The following is a 16,105-nucleotide window of genomic DNA, read 5'->3' as shown; positions in this document are numbered from 1 at the left end:
AAATGCCCATTGTCATTAAACATCAGTCCTTTCCTCACCTCAATATCACCGTACTCCCAGGATGAATGGTACCCATCATTAACTATCAGCTTCACCATTGCAAAGCTGGTCCATTGCTCCGGGGCATTCTTTTCCATATCCCATTCTGTTCTAGCAGTGCCATCTTCAAAGGTGCGAAACTCATTGTTATTTGCCTCCATTTGGTCAACAATTTTCTCATCTTCATCCCCCTCGTCAACAAGCATTGGGGTCTCGTATTCTTTGTCATTTAAATCTTGTGTTTCATTCTACACAACCGGCTCCTGTGGAACAACCTTATGCTCCACTGTGACAACATTTTCATCAACCTTCTCAGCGACACTAGGCTCGCCTTCTCTTGAACCTTCCACATTCCGTTGTACAAGCATCACAAATTGCTTCCATTATTTCCATTCTACTCACAAACTGCTTCCATTGTTTTGAACATTTGATCTCCATTAGTTCCCACTTTCACCCGGTTTTCCACTTCTTAGCAATCATAACCTTCCATGTGAACCACTGTTGTGATGGACTAACTTGCAACAGATTATATAGCCACCTAAACACTTCACCCCGCTACATGTCTTCCGGATCACTCAAGATATTGTCCACATACTAAAAATTGATAAGTTTACAGCGAAATCACATTTTCTAATATAAGCATCCCCAAAATACTCTGAAATCCACTACTGTCAACATCCCTGAACCTGCATCATAATAATTTAACAATTATTGGCTATAATAACAAAATAAAGGCACATGCCTACAATAGAAAAATATATTAACACTACATTAGATTAAATATATGTCGCAACCTCCTTTTTTGATATACCCTAAACCCTAAATACCCTATTTCGTTTATAATAATACATGTGCTACACTACAAAGCCCCAGCCTAAACCCTAAATCTAAAATTTCTAGTTGATATCTTAATTCTATTATATTAACTAATCTATTTCTAATTATACTCTATTTACTATGAATTCCTAATTTTACTCTAATTACTCTATCATTTTTGCAAAAAGAATTTACCTTCAATGGCAGCCAGCCACGCGTTGTCATCCCTGACAACCTCTCTCTCTCTCTCTCAGTCACCTTCTTCCACCAATTGCACCCTCTCCCTCCCTCAGGCGTGCTGTCGTCTCCCATCCCTGCCTCAATCATGAGGTAGACAAAGAAGTATGGGAGGGAGAAGGGTGGCCGCATGATATGACACGGGGCATTTCAGAGCTGAAAAGCCAACAAGAGTCTTTCGGCATTCGGAGTGCCGACTAGTCTACATGGCCTCTTCTCGGCTGTGGAAATACTGAGAAGTACTATGCGCATACCAATATGTTATATGGATCTGACGTGGACTGGTGTTCCCACCCTGTTGGCCACCTAACTGTCGAAAGGTGCTAGTCGACGTTCTAGGTGTTGAAACCCCCTAGTTGGCACACGGAGTGCCGACCGGCTCCTATTCTTGCTATTTATCCAATTCGATTACTATTTTTGTTTTTTTTATTAAAATAATATTATTTAAAAAATCCACAGAGGGTGCCCTTATTCTAGAAAAAAAGGAAAATGAATTGGACGTAGGCAGCATTAGCCGGCGCTATGGGCTGGTTAGGCCCATGGGCCTACTGAATCTAGTAGCAGGGGCCCATAAGCTTTTGGACCTTCCGGATCGCAGCGCATAATAAGGTTCTAGTTGCATTAGGATAGTTCTCTAAAAAATGGTTTTTAGTAGGATAGAGTCAGAGATAAGCAGCGTCGTCTGCATCATCTTCTCTTATCCTCCGCCTCCTCCTGCGCGCTCGGTTACGCATCTGCATCCCTCCTCTCTGCGCCTCGGCCTGGTGCAAGAAAGAGCAAGGTGATTATTACATTACCTTCCTCTAACCCCCTGTGTGCTGCGGCTCGATTCTGATTCTGTTCGCAAGTTTTACTTATCGTCAAGATCGAGCGGCGCAAGATTATCGTGTGAGGTTTAAACCAGGGCACCAAACAAGTCCACCGCACCTTCTTCCTGCTTCTACCGCGGCTGGTGGTGGTGGTGGTTACCGTTCATGCGCGCTTGGTGTTCGACTATTTGCCTCACTCACTTCTTTCCAGTGTGCTAGCACTAGCTGCGTCGTCCAGCCAAATTATGGCGTTCTGTGGCATCTGAATCACAGAGTTTCGATGTTGAACAGGGAAGGATCCAATGGCCAGCGGTGTCAGCAACGGCAATGCCAAGAGCCTGGCGCAGTGGTTGAGGGAGAACGGGTTCGACGAGGAGACCGTCGCGCGCATGTCGAGGAGGTGCAAGAATCTGCATGGCCTCGACGCCGCCGAGGCCTCCGGCGTCTGGGACTACCTCCTCAACAACGTCAAGATCGAGCGGCGGAAGCTGCGGCACGTGGTCGCCAAGTGCCCCAAGGTGCTTACCCTGTCCGTCGACGGCAAGCTGATCCCCACGGTGCAGTGCCTCGCCACGCTGCAGGCCAAGCCGGGGGAGGTCGCGCAGGCCATCGCCAAGTTCCCCCAGATACTGTTCCACAGCGTGGAGGAGAAGCTCTGTCCGCTCCTCGCCTTCTTCCAGGCGCTCGGCGTTTCCGAGAAGCAGCTCGCCAAGCTGCTCATGGTGAACCCACGCCTCATCAGCTACAGCATCGAGGCCAAATACTCACAGACGATCAACTTCCTTGTCGGCCTCGGCATCGACAAGGAAGGCATGATCGGCAAGATCCTCACGAAGGAACCGTACATCATGGGGTACAGTATTGACAAACGGCTGCGTCCTACTGCCGAGTTCCTCAAGTTAACAGTCGGGTTACAGGGATCAGATCTCAAAAGGGTGATCACGAGCTTCCCTGATATATTGTCACGAGATGTTGAGAAGATTCTTCGGCCCAATTTAGCGTTCCTGTGGAGCTGGGGTTTCAGCAAGGATCAGGTCAGGGCATTGGTAGCTGGATACCCTCCTGTTCTCATCAAGAGTGTCAAGCATTGCTTGGAACCAAGGATGAAGTTCCTGGTTGAAGAAATGGGACGGGACATGGGCGAGGTGGTAGATTACCCCCAGTTCTTTCGCCATGGCCTCAAGAGGAGCCTGGAGTACCGTCACAAGGTGCTCAAGCAGACGAACTCAAAGTGCAGCCTCAGCGAGATGCTAGAATGTAATCAGAAGAAGTTTGCCATGCAATTTGGTTTGGTTGCAGCAGTTTAGGTACTCATCCTGTCTCTAGTTCCCATGTAGTATGTTTTATTTCCAGGTGAATGTTTTCGTCTGTATCATTGGGCTATATTGTTTCTTGAACATTTTCGGCATTGAAAATGCGGTTCCTTCTTTCAAGTTTCAACTAGTATCTTGATCTTGAGTTTATAATCTCAATAATTATATTTGAGAGCAAGCAAATGCAAAGCATGTGGGTTTTCCTTCTCTGTTGTTACATACTCAACTGAAATCCACAAATTTGTGGTAGTGTGGTACTACACAAAGAAGATTTCAAGTAAGTTATAACTTTCTTCTCTTAGAGAAACTATCACAATCACCTATTTACACACCAATCAATTGTTCTTAGAATCTTAGTTCATTACTTACAAGCACATATATCGAGGACAAGAGTGCCTACTCAGCCAAACTCCTATGTACAGTGTATCTGAAAGAAGATCTATAGGGCAACCACTCAACACACTTGTCAACCTTCCTCCTAAGATATTGTCTGATCTCTTTTCTTTGCAGTTCAGGCATGCTCTCACATACCATCTCAATCAGGTCAGGCAACTCTAGGGCAGCATCCTTTGCATAGAAGTGGAGAACTTTAGGTAGAAATATGATCTGCTTTCTGACCATAACATTTGCTTGAGTGAACTCGGTCCTGGCTTGCTCCAGTTGATGATATATTTTCTTGGCTGTGTACAGCCTCACCTGCAGAGGTCATTCACAGTGACAATAACTTAAGCAACATGAGGTTGAAATGTTGGAAAGTTAGCAAGAGCTTTGGAACTTACAGGTGGATCTGAAAATGCTCCGGTTGAAAGAGCAAAGTGAGCAAGTGGCTCTGGATGATGAAGCGCGTATGGATGTATGGAGCTCCCTGATATTTTCATTGGTGTAAATAGCGTACGAACCCACTGAAATTTCATGCCCACCAGTGTGTTAGTGGCTTTCCTTCTGACATGTGAAAATGTTTTTTTTTAATGTTGACTGCTAATTGCTATATAGATGAATGGCTTACAAGTGAAGGACGGTGAGATTGGCATCCTAGAATTGAGTTCTGAATAATTTGGGAGTTGACTGAATGCCCACCCACATTATATGCAGCCTGAAAATAGATTGCTCTACACTATCAGAGAAATTCATATGCGATATGTGATTCCAGTGTGATTGTTATTTGACTTTCTGTTGAAAGAATGATGATTGCATACCTTCAAAATCATGTCTGTGTTTTTCATGCGTTTTTCCTGTAGTCCATAAGCCATGAAAGCCTGTCATATTTCAGAAGGCAAGGCAGATTAGTTATGCATCCATTCTGAGGCTAAAAGTGAACATTTCTTAGGTGGCAAGTTGCTACAAGTGTTGAACATACATGCATAACCAAAGCATTGTGGATGTTAATCCAAAAACAGATCTGCTCTTCTTGTGCCATCTTTGTAGGATCAATCTTCTCCAGCCGTTTTATCAGTGCTCTGGGACACAAAATGGCCATCTGTAAATAAGGTTTTTTCTCGCTACGATCTAATCTTTTGCGTGGTTTCTTACCTGATAGTATCCAGCATTTTAGAGGCATACTCAAATTTGTCTTTATCTATGTGTATCCTTGGGAAAATTACCGTCCCAGTGTATGGTCCAACATTCCCATCTATTGAATCATATTTGTCAGAGCTAGCGTTGGCATTGTAATGGCATCGAGGGCTCCAACTATCGACAGTGCACTTCAGAGAAAAAGAACTCGATGAAGATGAGAAAGAAGGAGTAGACGATGTCTCAAAATCAGCATCTTGTGATGGTCCGTTGGCAAGTTTGCAGTAGACAGAAGAAATGCATCTCACTATGTCCTCTGAAAGTTTGCAAGAGATCTTGGGCACATATTCAGTGATGGATGCACTCAAGAAGTTTGCAAGGCTTGACCGCCCTGAAGATGATCTTGACAGCTCCTGCGTATACTTCAGCAACATCAAATTAAAGCTGCGTCAGATGCTTTAACTTGGGAAGAGTCGGCAACGAAAACAGAGAAAATAACAGAATCATTTCTGGGTTTTTTTTTCTGGCAAGATTGATGGTAAATTCTGAAAGGATAAAGGAAGAGATGCTGTTCTTACGCGTTTAGAATCTGAGATTGTTGGAAAGTTGTAGGATGCAGACTCCTTGATGTCTCTCAGGCGAAGGGTGCCTTCGTCAGCGTTCTTTCTGCTGCATTGACGGTGTGATTCTTGGTCCACCTGATCATAACTGTTGCCTTAGCATGCAGCATAACCTCTGAACATTGATCCATCCCAGGTGGTGAGGTTTGTACCTGAGAAGAAACATGAGGAGAGACACCGAGGTATGGATCAAATGCTGCTCTGTATAAGGAAAGCAAGTGCAGTTCCTTGCGAACAACTTCCTCCTCAAGGACTGCTATCTCCCAAACCAAGTCTGCAACAGACTGCAGTCACAACAAAATCAGGAATCAGGAATGATCGACTAAAAGGCATAAATAGCAAATATGTAGATCTGAACTGCTTCTTTTTTACTCCATGCTGTTTAAAATTTGAACTTGAAAGTTGAAACACAGTTCCTGACTATAGCAGACACAACCTGAAAAAAGGAGCATAATCATGACTCATGACCTTAATCTTTTCTCCCTAGATATGGCAAGCATCATTCTGTACTGTTGACATCAGTATTATACTAAGTTATTAAGAAAAAGAATGTGATAACAATGTCATAAAGTATGGATGGAGGACATGCACTTAACAGCTTTTCTTCAGCTTTCGGAAACAAATAGGCCCTCGAGATCATGAAGTAATTTGTTAGGGGCTGGAACTAACCTTTGAAATTGTTTTTTCAGTTCTCTCTGCAGTTGTGATGATGTGATGCTCATGCAAGTGTTCTGGGAGGTTAAATGAATATCTTCTACGAAGCATCTTACTGCGATTGGTTGTCTGCACAATCAGGAAATTTTGTGGCAAAAGCAAAATTCAGTAAGATAGTAGGAACTGAAGATTACTTTCATTGAACAGGAAAGGAGTCCAAGCAAAAACGGAAAACAAATTAGTTTACCCACAGGTACGTGATGGGAGAGTCGCGGTGATATGTCAGGTACATTTTCATACGTGCTTATAGCACTGAAAATACAACAATTAGAAAAGGTTAGAAAGACACTTAAGAGACTTGATGTGTAAATGAAAGCTTGGAAGCTCAGGATACTGAAACTGAATATTTCCGTAGTCAAAGAAAGATTTTTTCCAGTCAAAGGGGACCAGAGACAATAACAGCAAATAGATACGGTGCTGGAAAATTATTTGCAAGTACAGCTGTCTACACTGCTACTGCTATTCACATTCACAGAAAAAGGAGAAGCACTCAGCGTTGGTAGAACAGAAACTTTCAACATTACTTACAGTACATGTCACCTGAGGGTTTATTCAAGTGATCTACTAATGACAATGACAGAGCACGGTAACAGGCTAACATATAAATAGGTCTGTGCAGAAAATGCTGCTAATGCTATCTAATAAGGATGAAATGGTATATCGAGAATAAACATCCATCAAAACCATTAGAATTGTCATTTATTTCTATATGTTCACACTGCTAGAAGAACCTATCGGCATCATGCTGAGAAAACTGCTGCATGCTAACCTTGAGTGTCGGTGCTGCAGATAAGAAGATGAATGACCCTCCTTTGGTGTTTCTTCACAGTAGAAGTCTCTTTCCTTGAGCACTTGTTGTCCTGGGCTCTCCATGGCTCCTGGGCTGTTCTTCAATCACCAAGAACCTAGTCACCAACCATCAAGATTGAGCATGTAATTCAAGTAGCAGCTCTCCATGCATGTCTAGCAGCACAGAAGGATAAGAAGCCATGCAATCCATCACACTAATGAACTTACTGAACTCGCATATCATGAGCTCTTGCTGGGCTGCACAAACGGCCAATGAGGAGAATAGAAGAAGGGTGACATGACGCTGCTTGTGGTAGATGATGAGAAATCTTTTCTGTCTCCCAAAGGTAAATTCGCTTAGCTAAATAGAGCTCATTGGCTTGCCCATGCAAAGGGGATGGAAAGAAAATGGAATGAAATGCAAGGCGAGTTACTGAACAGAAGAACAATGGAGCACACAAGGAATAATGAGCAGGGGATGTACTAATGCTGGTACTGCTACTACATAGGCAAATAAGTTAAAAATGGCTTGGAGGCTTAGGACATAAGAGCTGCTATTTGAGAATGAACCGGAGGGTTAGGATTGGTGACCCACAAGGCCAAAGAAGCGATGGAAAGCAAATGAAACCTGCAGGAAGATAAGGTCAGGAAAAATAATACGCAGAAAAGCAGAGCTTAAAAGGAGGCAAGAGAAAAAGGAAAATGGAGCGACGCCATTACTATGTCCCTCTGTCCTCCTTCCCTGCTAATTCCTCCATTAAAAGAACGAGGAAAGGCTAACGGCTCCAGACAGTGGCCAATAATGGCGAGGTGGAGACAATGATGATCAGGGTTTAGTAGCTGGCGGCAGCAGCCAGGGGCCGGTCGGAGAGGGTGACCGGTACCAAATCTCAGTAATGACGCTTCTCAGGAGCAGAGAGAGATGGCCAGGACTTATATGGAATTAGGTTGCGAGTTGCTGCCAACACCTTCTGTTTCTTGGCCCGTCGAGTGAATGAACCGCAACCACCACAACCACTGTGCCGTCGAGGTCGTCAGTCTCCTCCGTCTGCTCTATCCAGCTCTATGGACGCATGCATGCGTTGCGATTTGCAAGAGCTGTTTGGCGCACCGAAAGCGTCTGGTGCAGTTGACATGCAAACGACCGGCGATTTTTTTTAAGACAAAAACCAACGCCATTTGCAACAAGTTCAGAGCAGCTGAACGAGCAGCAGGTAAAGAAAAATAATGAAGCAGCGAAGATCGGGGTGACAGGGATGGGGAGAGGCGAAAGCCATCGAGTGAAAGACGAAAGCTATCGAGTCTCGACTCCACATGCATGGCAGCAGGTAAAGAGCCAAGGGGGCGAGAGGGCGCCTTCGACGAGTCCAAGAAAGGGGCCATGAGAAAGAAAGCCGAGCGGTGGCTGCATCGCAGCGCGGAACGGCATGCAACGCACAGCGATAAAAATCGAATTTTTACAGCAGATCATGATCAGCCACGGAAAAGTGGGGCTGCGGCACGGCGCGGGTCAGCTGGGCGCCCGAAATCCGGCGGCATTCGTCTGCCGCTCGCTGGACCTGCCGACGCTTTACATCACGGATGACAGAACGCTGTCTCGCCACGCGTAGATCCCAGCTGCTGAATGTGGCAGCTGCATCTTACTCCAGTGTTAATTTCTGTGCTTCACGGGATGGCTGGTCGAGTGACGGAGGAAGGAAGGATCAAAACGATTGGACTGGAGAAGTGACAGTGCAGGGATTCTAAGCACTCGTCTTGATAGCTAATCCTTCTTTTTTTTAAGATCCAATAGTACCAGGAAGTTAGTTTAGATTTCCCGCTAACCTCAGCAGCTAATCCTAATTTGTAGCTAAACAACCACCTCTTATGTTGTACTACCTTCGTCTCAAATAGTTGAGACCGTTGACGGTACTGTTACAACTTTAACCAATAATGTTTTTTAAAATATTTAAGCAAGTAAAGTGAAAGTAGTACTGTTAGATTTGCTCTAAGGATGTTGTATACTTGAATGATTTGTATGTGCATCTGTGAAAAAATGACGATTAAACATGGATGCTTGGAGTTAATGGTGACAGTTATTCAAAAACAGATGGAGTATTTGGTTGGAGGTATATCGGAGATTGATATCCAGTTTTTAGTGTTTGGTTGGAGTGAAAACTATAAGAGATAGCATCTAGAAGGAATATTTTTCTTAAATATTGGATGAGGTCATCCGTCAAAAACTGCTTGATGGAGTTATCTATTTTCTGGATGAGTTTTATCCTTACTGATGTGGCATATTCTGGTTAGCTAAAGTAAAATACACTTTTTTGTTACTATGCTTTAAATGATATTATCTCCTAAATCGTTTATGTGATTGCGATCCGATTCTACTATTGTATTCATTGCAATTAAATCAACGAAACAAGATCTTGTACAATTATATTTTGACGAAAAACTAAATATAAGACAAGCAGTCTCACAAAATTTTGGTTAACACTATCTAAATTCTATCCGTCCAACCAAATAAGAATTTGATCGTCCTATCTATACTACTAACAAGAAATTTAATCGTCTCATCCAATAAATCATAGATGGTCATATCCCATCCAACCAAACACACACTTAGTGTGATGGTGGAGGCATGAGTATGAGTCCACCTACCAAAATTCAAATTATAATGTCCACGATTTACAAACATGTGAGTGCTTTTAACAAGGGGCGATGCCATTTTATGGTTAGTGGTGCACATGCACCCCTCACATCCAAAATTACTATTAACAACAGCTACAATGAACAATAATTTTTTGAAATTTTATGTGTTTTTAATGGTAGTGCATCCTTTATTTAGATCCTAATTTTGCTTTTGCTTTCAACGATTTATTTATAGATATGTGATAGGAGGTGTACTAGCGAGTGTACGAGTATAATGTGGGTACGTGTGCATATCCTTATAATAAAAAAACAGACAAGCAATGATAATGCACGGCGATACCCATATTATAGTGTTGCTATCATCATGAGAGAGTCACGGCGTACCGAGACAGGCACGCAGCACCGACCTGAATCGACGTCTAGTGTGATGCTGCGTGTGGTCGTTACTACATGCTCGTAACCATCAGTTTCTCCTAGTGGTTACGAGCTGGCAAATGATTCTGGATATAGGCGTCGTCGACTAACTACTACTAATACGTATCGTATCGATCATATGTGTGAGGGCCCCAAAAGAGATGCTGGGACCGTGCATACGAATAATTCAAGCAGTTGCATGGTTGAGACGTAACCATGGATATGTTTAGATGGAGATGGTATAGCTAGCTTTGGGTTGCACCCTGCTGCATGCCTCGACCCAACATAACATATGTATGGTTCGTGCTCGCATGCTGCATGAGGTGAAATAAAATTGCTATGTTTCTAAAAACACTCATATCATCACACGCATATATTTATACAACGTTTATTAAAGATTAGAGGTACAGAATTTAAAAATTAATAAAGTTATGATAGACACCTTGCTATCAGTTATAATAAACATCTCGCTATCGACAAGTATATCATCAAGCACTAAAAAAATTTCTGCCGAAATACACAAGTAACCTATAGTTTATGTTCTCATGCTAGCCGCATGATGGTCAAATGAAATTATTTGTAATGTAACATCGAGTTCCCGGTAAGAAAATCGTTGTTTGTGTACATTGGACACTCACTCGTGCATATATAATTATGTTCGTGCCATCATGAAGATGGAGTTCAAACTAAAGGCTAAGTTCTCATAAATTTAAAAGAAATAAACAGGTACTAGAGGCTAAAGCTAATCAGTGTACACGTGTGGCTCATCATGAGCCACATGCGTGCAAGCCGAGGGATGAGAAGGGTCAAGCGCTCGTCCGGCTGCGTGTGCGTACAGGCGTTTGTCGGTGGCAGGCTGGCAGAAGGTGTATAAAGCCCGAGTGCCAAGTAGGTAGCCTAACCAGCTGTGGGTGAAATTTTTATTTTTAACCTTTTTAAAAATATATTTTACTAATAGACCATTAAAAAACTTTGTTCAGAAACAAAACATTTGCACGGTGTCACAACCTTTGGCACGTGTCCATTTTTGACATCATGTCTTTCGGCGCCGTGTTATGATATGTAGTGTGCACGACACCAAATTAGGTGGCACATGTAATAGAGCAACCATTTTATATATTGTGACGCCGTTCGAATGGTCTATTTTTTATGAAGTTTTCAGACAATCTATTTGTAAAAGAAATCGTAAAGGATTAAAAAATAAAAAATTATACTGTGCGTACGGGCGTTTGTTGGTGGCAGCGGGTGCAGAAAGCCCAAGTGCCAAGTAGGTAGCCTAGCCAGCTGTGGCCTGTGGACGCGCCAGTTCAGTTTGCGTGCGGGGCCGGCCCAGCGCTACCGCCGCTCGAATTTTTTTTATATTATTTTTTTCAAATATTCAAGATTACATACCCATTTTAAAAATTAATGAAGTCTATCTACTGTCATCCGTTCAATGGGTAAGAATTATGTCTCGTCCATTGAACAAGTGACACCTTGAGACCTTATTCTCGCCCGCTGAACGGACGAGACCTTCGTGGCCGCGACGGCGCGCGGACCCACCCAGACCTTTTAATTATTTAGGCCAGGCCTGCCGATGTCAGCGCTTCATTTGACACTCATTTAGCCGAGAGAGGAGAGGAGAGGGAGGAGAGGGGAGGGGAGGGGAGGGGAGAGAGATTTGTGCGGTGAAGCCCTGCTGAAAAATGAGGTAATTTTTTTTTCATTTTTTAAACAAACTCAGTAGGATAACAACTAGTACTTGGTTTTGACATAGATTAAATGTTAGATCTTGGTTTTGTTTTACATCTCTGGTAGTATAGCCACTAGAAGTAGGATAAAATGTTGATCTAGGTTTAGAATTAGGGTTAGATGTAGTTCAGCGATTAGATCATGTTTATACGTATATTTTAGCAATTAGAAGTAATATTTAGATATATTTTAGGTATTAGATGTATGATTTAGACATAATGTAGTCATAATTGATATGATAGGTATAGGATTTAGATGTGTTTGATTTAGTGAATCAGGAATATGTTGTTGCAGTATAGATTATATATTGGGTTACGCTTGTAATGAATTTTGTATTGTAGATATAGTTTAACATGATTATTTCTGTTATGTCAGAATAATGTCATAGTTTTTATCGATTGTTGCCAGGTATGGCGGATATGTGGCAGTTTAGGATTTTTTACGGGGACAGTGAAATCTTATATGGTCTGGAAGGGGTAGTACTGTCCGTATCTAAGTCAATAGACAAGGGTATATCCAGAACAAGGATAGTGCTGGATCCTGAGGTTTTTTAATTTTGAATTTACGGTTCCATATGGATTTAGACACGATATTGGTCGCTAACTGTAGTATGCTTGCAGGTTGCGTGCTGCTGGCATACTTCAGCTGTGTTAGCTTGTGGAGGTGGACGCGTTGGTGGGGGCCTCGGAGGCAGCGACGCAGTTCAGCTAAGATAGGGCACTCATCACGGCCCTTGTCGATAAGTGGCGTTCCGATACGCACACGTTCCACCTCCCGTGCGGTGAGATGGCGCCCACGCTCGAGGACGTTTCGCTCCTGATGGACCTGTTGGGGCTTGGGACGTGGGCGTGGGCTGGCGTGATGAGATGCTAGGACGCTTCTTTGTCGTTCAACGGATGGACGGCGTAGCCCCGTTCAGGACTTTTCCAGTGAACGAGAAGCACAGCCCGATGAAGGCTTTTCTCGTTCAATTTGTGGTATGTATGTCTTTTAATGGTTTATCGTCTCCTTTACATTATTAACGGATGCAAATATTTGTACTTCTTCCTTGTTTGACAGGTGGACACCATCCACCCACTGGCAGGCGCCGAGGACGTCTCCCGACACCTAGAGGCGTATTTCCTGTGGTTGTTTGGGTGGGTCATGTTCACCAAGACTCACGGCAACATGGTCTCAAGGAGCATGATCCCCTACACCAGAGAGATTGCGGACGCCGACCCGGTGGAGGTCTCGCAGTATAGCTAGGCATCAGCTGTGCTGGCTGCGACGTATCACAGCCTGCGCGATTGGTGCATGAAGATCGATGACAACACGATCCTGATCGGGTGTCTTCTGCTGCTTTAGATGTGGTCATACGAATGCATCGCCATCGGCAAGCCTGTTGTGGACCTTAGCGCGTACAAGTTTGGTGCGGACGGCATCGACAGCCCGACCATGGGGTCCTTATGGTGCAGACGTAGGGTAAGTGCAATACTATTTGTGCACGTTTATGTTGATTGCTTTATTGTATTATCTAACTTAGTTATGTTGCACAGCCGAGTTGGTCCAGCGTGCAGACACACCACGCGTACCCGGACTTCGTTCACGAGTTCGATGAGCTGACGGTGGACTGTGTGCGCAATCTTGCAGACTCAGTCCTACATATCTTACAATTCAATTATCTAAATTAGTGAACTATTTTGGTTGTAAAAACAATTGATATACTACTGAAATCGATACCATTTTTCCTCGGTTATTGAGTTGATATATGTGCCCTCCTTGTTCTTATGACTTTCATCAAATAAAGTTGCTCGATCTACCTCTTCTCCACGAGCATCTTCCTACATTTATAAATTAGTTTATGACGATTTAATAGTAGGAAATAAAAATATTAGAACTGGAGAATTACCAATTCTTTTCTCTTTCTAGCAATGCTTTTCCTCCCTAATGTGTGTGGGTGCTTAATGTTTTTCGCATTTTCTTGGTTCATCCTGCCCATTGCCTAATTAAATAACATATCATTAACATGTGTTGACCAATGGATATGCTTGTTTATTCGAAAGTCCAAGGAAATATTTTACCTTAGCCTCATCTGAGTACCAATAGGAAACAAGTGTAGCCCATTGAGATTCGTCAACAGTTTCAGGAATAGTTTGTAGTACTCGATCAATATGCAAGTTAGGCTTGTAAAATGTCTTTTTCAGTTGCCGCTTATACTGCCTCCACTTGTTACTTAATTGGGAAAGAAGCCATTTCCTTGCCTTATGGTCAATGGTAAATTTGTTCTAGTTCACATAAAACATGGGCAAAATGTTAAACATTTTCAACCGCACCAATTCATCAAACAACAATTTATTTCTTGAGTTCTAGAACTGTCCACTTCATCAGCCAATTTCTTTCCCAATTGGCACATTGTACTGGTCCAACTTAACTACAATTTTAGTGTCTTCTGGAAGACCCTCAATATCCACCAGTTTTGTTGGTCATCGACGTCATAATATGCTTTGTATTTACGAAACTCATCGACATCTTTTCTTTTCCTTGCTTTTGTCGGTTGCCTTTTTTTCTTGCTTTTGTCAGCTACCTTCTTTACTTGATTATTCAATTTCCCAACACCGAATTTTCTTCCTTTTAACTTACTAAGAATTGATCTTCCACTTGGTGCTTCAGGGGTTGTCCTATGATCTATATCACTATCAAATGGTTGCTTTTGGGCACGGAACTCGTGGTCTTTTGGCAACCATCGATGGTGCCCCATGTAACAAAACTTGTGCCCCTTATTTAGCCATTTGGATGATGTGTGTTCAACACAATTTGTACATCCATATCTTCCCTTGGTGCTATAACAAGACACGGAGGCATATGCAGAAAGACAATGTGTGGTCCACAACAATGCAACACGCAAGTTGAATTTTTGTTTAGTAAGATTATCATATGTCTCGACACTTGACCATAATTGCATTAACTCCTCAACTAGTGGTTCAAGATAGACATCTATGTCATTTTTGGACCTTTAGGCCCATGAATTATCATTGACAGGATAAAGTTGGATTTCTTCATACACAACCAAGGCAGCAGGTTATAAGGAACTAATATTACTGGCCATGTTCTATGCTTGCTGCTTGCCATTCCAAATGGGTTGAACCCATCAGTGGCAAGGCCAAGGCGAATATTGTGTGGGTCTAGTTTGAAATTTGGAAAAAGAGTATCAAATTGTTTGCAAGCTTGAGCATCAGCGGGATGTCATAGCTTCCCATCCTTTGTTCTCTCCTCAGCGTGCCACCCCATATCTTTTGAAGATTTCTCCATTGCAAACATCCTTTGAAGCCTTGGTATTAGAGGGAAGTAACAGAAAACCTTTGCTGCTTTCTTCTTACATTAACACAATTGCCTAGTGCACTTTTATTTTTGGGAGTTACCCACCTAGATGATTCACAGATATGGCAAATCTCCTGGTTTTCTCTCTCAACATAGAAAAGTGTGTAATAATTTGAACATGCATGAATATTGATATAATCTAGACCTAAACTTTTGATTATTTTCTTAGCTTGGTAGTAGTTTGTTGGAACATTTGATGCATCAAGTAGAGTCCCTGCAAACAACTTCAGTTGTGCGTTGAACGACTATTTGCTCCAGCTGAACAAGCATTTATTTTGATATAGATTCAAAACAAATGAGAGTTTGGAATAAGTTGTGCAGCCTGGGTACAATTCAGTGTTTGCATCTTTTAATAAGTTCAATAATGTGCTCTCTTCAACATGTTCTTCATTGTTCTATTCACATGCTTCATGAACTCTTGTCTCTCTGTCACTTACTTCATCACCTCCTAAATTTGGCAAGCTAGGTTCATCAACAACTCCTAAAACAACATGTGCTAGTCCATACATTTCATCAGCTTTTGGTGAAGGAGTCTCAGAAAGGTTGTTGTTTTCATTAAACTGGGAATTTATGTGTGCAGAATAACTCGTAGATAGCAGTGAAGGATCCTCACCATGGCGAGTCCATCTAGTATACCCACTTAAGAATCCATTACACTTAATATGCTCCCTAACCTCAGTATAGCTTTTCATGAGACAATTTGCACAATGTTTGCAAGGACAGAGTACTTTTCCTTGACTTGGTATATCACGAAATGCAAATTTTAGGAATTGATATACTCCTGCTTTGTATTCAATACTGGTTTTAGCCTTATTGATCCAACCCCTATCCATTATTTAGTAAGCAATATCTAAAATTAAATAAATATATGTTGATGTGATTAGAATTGGGGGGAAGCCAATGTTTGATACTACCAGAACATTATATTTTAACTATGATAGAAAATAGATAAATCAGAATAACTGCTATTAACTGACACAAACTGAAGAAATAGTATTGTTTAGATAAGCATTGTCATGCACTTTTGCCATATATTAAACAAAAGCAATATTGTAGCTAAGAATGGTTGCAATATCCTGTGAATAAGTCCCTCCTAGTATATTTAAATGGACAGCTTTAA

General features: G+C 42.2%; 2 protein-coding genes across 8 annotated transcripts; one reads left to right on the top strand and one right to left on the bottom strand.

Moving 5' to 3' along the window:
* Positions 1 to 1,738: 1,738 nt before the first annotated feature.
* On the top strand, positions 1,739 to 4,056 carry LOC133895505 (transcription termination factor MTERF6, chloroplastic/mitochondrial-like). 3 transcript variants are annotated; one of them, XR_009905613.1, is made up of 4 exons: positions 1,739 to 1,873; positions 2,193 to 3,208; positions 3,725 to 3,807; positions 3,905 to 4,056. XR_009905613.1 is itself a non-coding variant. In XM_062335883.1 (3 exons), the coding sequence occupies exon 2, from the start codon at positions 2,204 to 2,206 to the stop codon at positions 3,206 to 3,208; it is 1,005 nt and encodes a 334-aa protein (XP_062191867.1). In that variant the 5' UTR covers positions 1,739 to 1,873; positions 2,193 to 2,203; the 3' UTR covers positions 3,725 to 3,823. The 3 variants fall into 3 exon arrangements, 2 of the variants coding, with proteins under 2 accessions (XP_062191867.1, XP_062191866.1); XM_062335883.1 differs by lacking the exon at positions 3,905 to 4,056 and having other exon boundaries at positions 3,725 to 3,823; XM_062335882.1 differs by lacking the exons at positions 3,725 to 3,807; positions 3,905 to 4,056 and having other exon boundaries at positions 2,193 to 3,366.
* On the bottom strand, positions 3,356 to 7,768 carry LOC133895504 (uncharacterized). Of its 5 annotated transcripts, XM_062335878.1 has the most exons (13): positions 7,570 to 7,767; positions 7,064 to 7,477; positions 6,830 to 6,965; positions 6,252 to 6,312; positions 6,016 to 6,129; positions 5,499 to 5,630; positions 5,305 to 5,424; positions 4,745 to 5,148; positions 4,572 to 4,671; positions 4,411 to 4,470; positions 4,221 to 4,307; positions 3,994 to 4,116; positions 3,356 to 3,910 (listed from the first exon to the last, which is right to left on the bottom strand). In XM_062335878.1, the coding sequence occupies exons 3-13, from the start codon at positions 6,931 to 6,933 to the stop codon at positions 3,611 to 3,613; spliced, it is 1,605 nt and encodes a 534-aa protein (XP_062191862.1). In that variant the 5' UTR covers positions 6,934 to 6,965; positions 7,064 to 7,477; positions 7,570 to 7,767; the 3' UTR covers positions 3,356 to 3,610. The 5 variants fall into 5 exon arrangements, with proteins under 5 accessions (XP_062191862.1, XP_062191864.1, XP_062191861.1 ...); XM_062335880.1 differs by having other exon boundaries at positions 4,745 to 5,139; positions 7,064 to 7,768; XM_062335877.1 differs by having other exon boundaries at positions 7,078 to 7,767.
* Between the last annotated feature and the right edge of the window lie 8,337 nt (positions 7,769 to 16,105).

This window comes from Phragmites australis, chromosome 16 (assembly GCF_958298935.1).
Source record: "Phragmites australis chromosome 16, lpPhrAust1.1, whole genome shotgun sequence".
NCBI lineage: Eukaryota > Viridiplantae > Streptophyta > Magnoliopsida > Poales > Poaceae > Phragmites > Phragmites australis.
The sequence above is the reverse complement of the archived record's forward strand: the minus strand, read 5'-3'. Positions and strand labels throughout refer to the sequence as shown.